Source organism: Pelophylax lessonae (genome assembly GCF_965119305.1).
Source record: "Pelophylax lessonae genome assembly, chromosome: 2".
NCBI lineage: Eukaryota > Metazoa > Chordata > Amphibia > Anura > Ranidae > Pelophylax > Pelophylax lessonae.
In genome coordinates this window covers 311,124,053-311,133,485 of record NC_138769.1, presented here as the reverse complement: position 1 = coordinate 311,133,485, position 9,433 = coordinate 311,124,053, and the positions used below count along the sequence as shown (strand labels likewise).

Below are 9,433 nucleotides of genomic sequence, written 5' to 3'. Positions count from 1 at the left end.
CTAGAGCGCTACAGGTATATTTACTAAAGTTAAATATACTGTGCATTTTGGAAGTGCAGTTGCACTTATTATCTTTAGAGCGGAGTTATATTTGTAAAGCTCTGCTGATTTCCATTATCTGATCATGTACAAACAAAAATCCTGTTTTTTTTCCTACCACCTGATTGGGTATTCTTTACAAAATTAAGTTTCATCAAATTCACTAAGCTCTGGGAAAAATGAGCGCAACTGCACTTGCACTATCTATTAGCCTTTAGTAAATCCCCCCCCCTTCCCCCCACAATGATATAGTAAAAAAAAAATCAAAAACATTACACACGTTTTAAGTTAAGCTGGTCATAGATGGATAGATATTCGAATGAAGATTCCTAGGAAAAGAATGTTCTAAGAAAGTTTGATCATTTCTCTAACCATTAGTGGGTCAAATCTACTTTTGATTTCGACAGTGACAAGAAAATTCGAGGGAGCAGCATAGAAAATGTTTCTCAAATGAACACATTTGTGTATGTGGATTTCATTTGGTAAAGTCAATTTCTTTCCTAAATCAAATGGCAGAGCAAACCAAATCTTTTGAACAACATTCAAATGTTCTCAGAACGTTCTGAGAATATTTTGAGAATTTTCCTATGAATTTTCCTAAGACTTTTCCTAAGAATTTTCCTTCAAAATTCTGTCCATCTATGACCAGCTTTAGATAATAAAAGAGAAGCAATAGGCTTTTCTCATCACCTTTAGGCTCTAGTCAAAGCTACTCCAGTAGGCTGACTGAGAAGGGTGATGAGGATACACAAAAAAGCAAGCAGTTTGTTAAAATGAGAAGCATTTGTGTAGATCAGTGGTCTATTTAGGTGCTGAAAACCTTTATAAGGAAATTGTATCTTATGGCAAAACTCATGCTGGTTAGTTGTAGAACCCAATACAAAAAAAACAGGTGAGGCTTGCAGAATTGGTCCAAAAGTTAAAGAATCTTTGGCGCAAACCATCATGTAAACAGCCAACCTTAGCACAGCTTGAGTGGATTTGTCTGATCGTGATTGAATGTTGAACCTGACAGATCAAAATACTTATCTCTACTACCTATTGATGGACTTTAGTCATCTCTGACATATTTGGAGTGCACCTATTAATATATGAACATTAGTTATTGGGTTTAAAAATCATGTGTCCTACTGTACAGTATATCTAAATGAACAAAAAAACTGTAAGCTTTAAATTAAATTTGAATTCGAAAGACAATTTGCAAAAATAAATATTTTACTACCACGTCTTTTCTTTTTTGCTCTGGTTGCACCATTTGGCATTGGCAGGGTAAACTTCAAAGGTGATCTGGCAGAGTTCAGATCTACTACTGATGTCATGAAAAGTCACAAATAAAAGAAAAATTGTTTTAAGCAGTCCTCATTGACCACATAAACACCAATGGCCTAAAAAAGAATGGATATGAAAATCCATTATGGAAAATAATTATATTCATGGACTGGTGGATATATATTCAAACAAGAAATCTAGTACAGCTCTGAGTTAATTTGGTTTAACAACGCAAACCTAACCATTTGGATACCATGTGCAATTTAAAAAGTATCCACCCTTTAGAACATTGTAGGTATACTGTACATATACAACTATTTGTGCACCTTAAATTTACAAAGACAAATGAAATGTTAACACTCCTGAGTAACCAGTCATTTGATAAAACACTTAATCTGTCCAGGTTTCTATTTTTACACTTGTAGTCTCTCTCAGTAACGAGCTTTAAGAGGTTTAACAAAGATCTTTACTGTACTATGTGCAGTGTTTTGGGAAACTCTGGGACAAGTGGATGAATCTACAGCATGGAATGGAATTTAAAAAGCAAAAGCCCATAGCATAAGCAATATGGGTACAGCTGCATCAGCTTCAGATGATATTAATGCTTTGGAGATACATCATTGGTACAGAAAATTCATGAAAGAGTGTCCATCTGGACAGCTGAGTCTGCATGAGTTTAAAGGATTACTTGGTCTGCATGGAATGAACCCAGAAGCAACCAAATACATTGAACAAGTATTTTCCACCTTTGATATGAACAAGGTATGTTGTTTTTTCAAGGAGCAGTCAAGATACAAAAATAATTAAAGGAACAATACTTAAGTAAATGTTTTAGCCTATATGAATTACAGTCATGTAAACTGTTTTTATTGTCTTGAGATATTTGCATCAAATGTTTAGAGGATGAAATCGATGAGCTGGCAAGGTCAGTCCAACCTGTAGTATTTCAGAACAGATTCTATATCTTCAAGTTACTTGTATGACTGAAGTTTTCAATTCTTATATAAGTTAAAAAAAGTCTCTTCGCATACTGTATTTTAAGAGAAACCAGGCAACAGAATGGATGACTACATCATCACAATGTTTGCAAAATCAAATTAATCTAATATAATGAAGGAAAAAGAAAATCACCTCTAAAAGCTAAACACATGCATATGAATGATATTGTATTTAGTTATATGTACAAATATAAATATTGAAGATAAATTATAATCATAAATATAAATGGGTGGATGGGGGAGTGTTGACACATTTTAATTATCAACATCTTAATGTTTTACTACACTAATAGTTACATTTTAGGATGGTATTTTAAAAATGTGCTATTTTGACATTGTAAGGACCATATGTGCACTTGCGGTGTACTTGCTTGCAGGATACTTTTACATGTAGCTTGACTTACCGTAGAACATATATGTAATTCTGTCTATAATCATTTTATTCCTTTTTTGCATAATATATAGCTCTATATTCCCTAAAAAAAAAAAAAAACATTAATCTTTTCAAAATGTTCATATTGCTTTCTTCCTAAAGCCCAAATATCACCAAAACATTTTTCCTAGTTTTTGATAGACTTCAAAAAAAGTAACTGTCTTCAAAATTTTTATCGCTGGCCTTCCATGATGCTTGAGGTGATTGCAGCCATATTAGTGCAATTCCAACAAGAACAATTGAGTACTACTCCCCCCTCTCAATCAATAGCCCTCTTACTGCCTTAACTCACTAACTACCCAAGTTTAATTACTATTGCTGTGTATGTTTGTGCCTTTTTTTCCTCAGAGATTGTCCTACCTAAGATTCTTCTAAAACTGTGCTTTAGTATTGCTTGGACTTAGAGTACACCCAGAAAGATTGTTCTAAAAATTTCGGTGTTAGTGCAAATAAAAAAATGATCACAGACAGTACTTAATTGTTCTTATTACTGGCCAGAAACCAAACTGTCGAGAATTCATCATCCTTAATGCCCCTTGCTATGTTCAAAACGAAAAAAATATTTTTTTAGCTAAAGTTGGGCTGTTATTAGCTTTTCTTATGTGCCATAAGCTAGCCATATACATTTTACATTTCAATAATTTTTTATTGAGATAACAACATTACAGAAAAACACATTGTCTGAATAACATTTGTATCTACAAGAATTGTAAAAGAATCAATAACCAGTACCTTGCAAATCACAGTATAACCCCATTGTAACAGGTAAATGGGGCACAGTGGGAATATCTAGCAAGGGATACCCAACCTTTAGGCTAAACAAAGGAGAAAGTTCGGCCACCCCCAAGGCGAGACCCGTCCGCGCACCCCTATTGGGAACCAGCGCAGGGAGGGGACCCCCCAGGCCGGAGGCCTTATAAGAGAAAAAGGTATTTCGAAGCCACTAATCATCCCATCACCCTATGGCGGCTACATGCAGGTCTAAACCTGAGCAAAGTTTATGTAGTACCAGCTAATGGTCAGTTACTATAAAATAAACCAGGAATGATATCAACAATTTGTAACTGTTAACGTCCAAACATGGAGTTACCAGGAGCCATATACATTTTTATACAATTGTAAAATCTGTGTATATTGTTCTTTACATCTACCAAGCAAGCGTACTTTCCATTTATTGTAAGTGTCTACCTAAACATTCTATTCAATAAATATACAATCTGATAGGCCCCTACTCTATATTTAAAGGAGGTTGTAAGGACTTGACTGAAATGCTAGTTTTAGCCAAAGTAATAATCAACTGTAAGTTAATACATATTGATAGATGTATTTATAAAGGCACATACCATAGGTACTTTGCTACTTTGTTGCAGCCAATATGAACAGTAATCCACAATTTCCTATAGCGTTTTTTTTTTTTTTTTTGAAGAAAAGGTTCAAACTAGCATATTAGCAATTTAAAATATTTAACTTTAGTGTGCAGTACCTAACATAGAATTGTGGTAGTTACTGCATCCCATGCCTTCCTCTTAACAGTCAAGGTTCTCCCCTTCTCAAACAACAAGACATACTTTGTTTAAAAAGTCAAAATCAAAAAGAGTAATGCTTTTGCTCAATTCAGAACAGAGGTGGCTAACTTGAAGCTTGCTAAAATAAATCTGGGCTGCAGAGAATTGTAAGAACCGCCAGGGTATTAGTTATAATGGAGTGAGGTGTAATACTCATAAATCAGCAGCCCCAGGCCAGAAAGATGGTTGAGAACCTCTGATTTAGATTAGGATGAAAGCTGTTGTCTACATTTCAGATGCATAGGCTACTCTTACATAGTTAGTCAGGTTGAAAAAGGACACAAGTCCACCTGGCTCAACCAAAAAAAAAAATTAATGAAAACCCAACCATACAATCCTATATACACAATCCTATACCCGCAGTTGATCTAGAGGAAGGCGAAAAACCCCAGCAAAGCATGATCCAATTTGCTACAGCAGGAGGAAAAAATTATTTCCTGATCTCCTAAGAGGCAATCGGAAATTCCCTGCATCAACTTTACCTATAAATATTAGTACCCATTTATATTAAATACACCCAGGAAAGAATCCAGGCCTTTTTAAAAGCAATCTAGTGAGCTAGCCAGAACTACCTTTGGAGGGAGTCTATTCCACATTTTCACAGCTCTTACGGTGAAGAAACCTTTCCATATTTGGAGACGAAATCTGTTTTCCTCTAGACGTAAAGAGTGCCCCCTTGTCCTCTGTGTTGACCTCAAAGGGAATAACTCAACACTAAGTTCACTATATGGAACCCATATGTATTTACACATGTTGATCACATCCCCCCTTAATCACTTGCCTACAGTGCAGTTTTACCCCCCTTCCTGCCCAGGCCGATTTTCAGCTTTCAGCGCTGTCACACTTTGAATGACAATTGCGTGGTCATGCTACACTGTACCCATATGAAATGTTTATCATTTTTTTTCACAGAAATAGAGCTTTCTTTTTTTGGTATTTAATCACCTCTAGTTTTTTTATTTCTTATAAAAAATAGAAAAAAGACAGAAAATTTTGAAAAAAAAAAGTAAATTTTTTTAAAATAAATAATTTTTCTCCTTCACTGATGTGCGCTGATGAGGCGGCACTGATGGGCACTGATAGGCTGCACTGATGGGCACTGATAGGCTGCACTGCTGGGCACTGATGAGGTGGCACTTATGGGCACTGATGAGGTGGCACTTATGGGCACTGATGAGGTGGCACTGATGAGGAGGTACTAATATGCCACACTGATGGGCACTGATAGGTGGCACTGATAGGCGGCACTGATAAGCACTGATAGGTGGCACTGATGAGCACTGATAGGCAGCACTGATGGGCACTGAGAGGTGGCACTGATGGGCACAGAGGCGGCACTGATGGGCACTGAGAGGCGGCACTGACAGGTGGCACTGATGGGTACTGACGGATGGCACTGATGGACACTGACGGATGGCACTGATGGGTGGCACTGAGGAGCTCTGATGGGTGACACTGATGGGCAGCACCATCAGTGCCCACAGTGTCCATAGTGCTGCCAGTCAGTGCCCATCAGTGCCTAGATGAGCAGGCACTAACTGGCAGCACTATGGGCACTGATTGTGGGCACTGATTGTGGGCACTGTGGACACTGATGGTGGGCAGTAATTGGCGCTTTATTTACATTTTGTGTAATCAGGGCACTAATGATCAGTGCCCTGATTACTTGTACTTGTCTTCCCTATGAGTAGGAGCCACTGATCGGCTCTCCTCACCTCACACTCTGACAGTGTGAGGCGAGGAGAGCCGAATAACGGCACTTCCTCATATACATGTGACTGGCTGTGATTGGACACAGCTGATCACGTGGGTAAAGAGTCATGTCATTGACTCTTTACCAAGATCGGGGTCACGCTATGTCCTAGCAACACAGCGCGGCCACGATCGTTGTTCGAGAGGCTGTTCTGGTGCACCGTCATATGACGGCGTCCCAGAACAATAGCTGCACCGCTCCGCCGTCATTTGACAGCGGGCGAGTAGCAAGTGGTTAATCTCCTCTTCTCAAAAGAGAATAAATTCAGTTCCTCTAATCTTTCCTCATAGCTGAGCTTCTCCATGCCTCTTATCAGTTTGGTTGCCCTTCTCTGCACTTTCTCCAGTTCCCTGATATCCTTTTTGAGAACTGGTGCCCAAAACTGAACTGCATATTCCAGATGAGGTCTTACTAATGATTTACTTACTCTACAGAGTAATGATTTACCTACTCTACAAAAAAAAAAACAAAAAAACAAGGCTAACACAACTTCAATTTATAGCTGCTCATAGATTAAATGTTTTTTTGATCAGCTGCCAGCAGACAGATTCCCCCATCCACACATTTGTGGTGGATAGATGAATCTGACCTGTTATGCTATATTCCTCTGACATTGTGGACTCCTCCACTGTAAGAATACACTTAACAGCACTGCAGCCGATTGGCAGCAACGCTGATCAAAAGAGTATTTTGCAACATTCCTGTTTGAGAGAAGTCGATCATCGGATCGACTTCTCTCGATCAGCAATGGCCATAGATGGATCAAAATTCAGCTGGTCCTTGTTGAACTGGCCAATTTTCAATGAATCTACGTATGGTTAACTTTACTGTGTAAATCCATAATAACAGTACCACGGCATGCAGGGATGCTTTTAGTATTTGGAGAAATAGTACTTATGTAGAAATGGTACATATAGGAAACTCCATTAACCACTTTAGCCCCGGAAGATTTGGCTGCTCAAAGACCAGACCCTATTTTGCGATTCGGCACTGCGTGATTTTAACGGACAATTGCGCGGTCGTACGACGCTGTACCCAAACGAAAATTACGTCCTTTTTTTCCCACAAACAGAGATTTCTTTTGGTGGTATTTGATCACCTGTGCGATTTTTATTTTTTTCTCTATAAACAAAAAAGCGCGGCAATTTTGAAAAAAATAACAATATGTTTCAAATGTTTTTATATGCAATTCTCAAAAAAAAAAATGTAAAATTTTTTAACATTTTGGGCCAATTTGTTTTCTGCTACATATTTTTGGTAAAAAAAATCGCAATAAGCGTACTTTGATTGGTTTGTGCAAAAGTTATTGCATTTTCTAACTACGGGAATGATTTATGTCATTTTTATTGTTGTTTTTTTTAACTAGTAATGTCGGCGATCTGTGATTTTTTTTGCAGGACTGTGACATTGCGGCAGACAGATCGGACCCATGACTGACATTTTTTAAAACTTTTGGGAGTACCAGTCACATTACTACATTACTACAGTAATCAGTGCCATAAATATACATAGCAGGATCGCATAGCCTCTGTGATTACTTTAGTGAGAATTACAGACGGCTGTGTTTACATCAGCCGTCTGTCCTTCTCTCACTGCAGAGGGAGATCGCGAGTGGCCGGTGACCGATCGCCCCCTAGCTCCTCCCAGGCTAGTGCCGTACATGTACGGCACTTTGCCTGTGAGCGCCAGACTGCCGCCGTACAACTGCGGCGGGCGGTCGGCAAGTGGTTAAGAGCTATAGCTAAGTGCTATATTATTGCTCTGAATAATATACTATTAGCCAAGATAAAGACATATTACCAAATACTTAAATACACAACATTTTTCTTGTAAAAATCAAAAAGAGCCAGAAGAATTAGTTTGTATAAACAAACAATAATGACCATTTGGTTGTTTGTAAAGCATTGAATCAAATGTAGGTAGATGCCTGCTATGAATGTTGTAGATCTGGGCAATTCCAACCCAGTATTTGATAGCATGTCAAAACAAGAAAATGCAGAGATATAGGCAGCTGAATTTAACTACACTTTTCCTTCAAAAGCTAAGGCTGGCCGTACGCACACAGATTTTTGTATTCAGCTGGCAGGCTGAATGAAAAAGATCTAACAGATTCCTCCATCCATACGCAGGGCCGCTGATGGGGGGGCCACCAGTCCTCTTGTAGAGGGGCTGAGCACACAGGGGGGCCCACACAGGGAGGGGGTTTAGTGATGGACCACAATTGCAGAACTCTTCCTGCAGCAGCTGGTCTCTCCCCCTCTCCCTGCTGCCAGCTTTTATCTGATGAGAAAGAGACGGTTGTCCCTCACTAATCCCCCTCCCTATGCGGCCCCCCCTCCCAGTCATGGCTCTAATGTTAGCTCTGCTCCTAAGTTTGTTATCTCTGTAACTTTGTTTCTTGCCTTCAGTTTGAATTATATGGACTCAAAAATAGTCAGGATTTGTCTTTTGCTGTATTATTATACACATTTTATATGGTACCAGCAGTTTGCCCAGCACGTTACAGTATAAATGGAGATGGCACAGATACAATACAATTCAAGACAAGAGCTTTAGGAGGGACCTGTTAAAGCTTAAAATCTAAAAGACTGTACGCTCTACCACTCTATTACTAGAGAAATAAAACCAATGTTTTATGCATGGCTGTTTGTAGTAACAATGCATTATATATAAATCCATGGTTTCCAATTTTGCAAGAGGGATATTGAAACAGCAGTGTATAACTGCTGGCTGGATAAAATAAATATGAATACATATGGCAATAAGGAATATTGGTAACAGGCAAATGCTAAAAAGCACTACAGGTGGAAACATGGCAGAACATTATAAAATTTATAAATGTGTAAAATTACTATTCTTGCTTCAGCTGTTATAATGAGAAATGCTAAGCTTAACAAAAAACGCATATTGTACAATTGACTAGCTAAACAAAGAGAATATTTAGTTTTAAAAAACAATTTTAAAGTGGTGGTAAACCTCTGACATGAAACATTAAAAAAGCATATCCCTTTATAGTGTGTTTTCTCTGCTGCTTCCTTCCTCTGCTAATAGCATGAGTCACTTCTGACAAGTTTTCCCGACTCAGATAGATAAAAGGTTGAGAGGGGAGGAAACTTTAGCACAAGTCTGTGATTGACAGCCTCAGCTATTCTCCTGTGTGATATGTGAAGGGGGATGGGGGTGTCCCTTACCTCCAATCAGTTCTCAGAGCTCTCCTCACTGAGATCGGCTAAATAACTTCAGCTCCCTGACCCCTGTTTTCTGAAACCTCAGACAAGCTGTCTAGGTTTTGCACTTTGAGTGCACTTTTGGCTGTAGAGAAGAGAGGGCTGCAGATAGTCAGGAACAACTTATGTAGAAGGATTTGTTTCCTCTC

The 9,433-nt window shown here is 38.5% G+C and overlaps 1 protein-coding gene across 1 annotated transcript in view; it reads left to right on the top strand.

Moving 5' to 3' along the window:
• Positions 1–1,562: 1,562 nt before the first annotated feature.
• GUCA1C (guanylate cyclase activator 1C) overlaps positions 1,563–9,433 on the top strand; it is a gene marked incomplete at its 5' end in the record, with an annotated part of 199,750 nt that continues 191,879 nt past the window's right edge. The window contains 2 exons of the mRNA XM_082248047.1: positions 1,563–1,599; positions 1,853–2,070. Coding sequence (XP_082104173.1) covers positions 1,563–1,599; positions 1,853–2,070 — 255 coding nt within the window. The remainder of the gene's footprint in view (positions 1,600–1,852; positions 2,071–9,433) is intronic.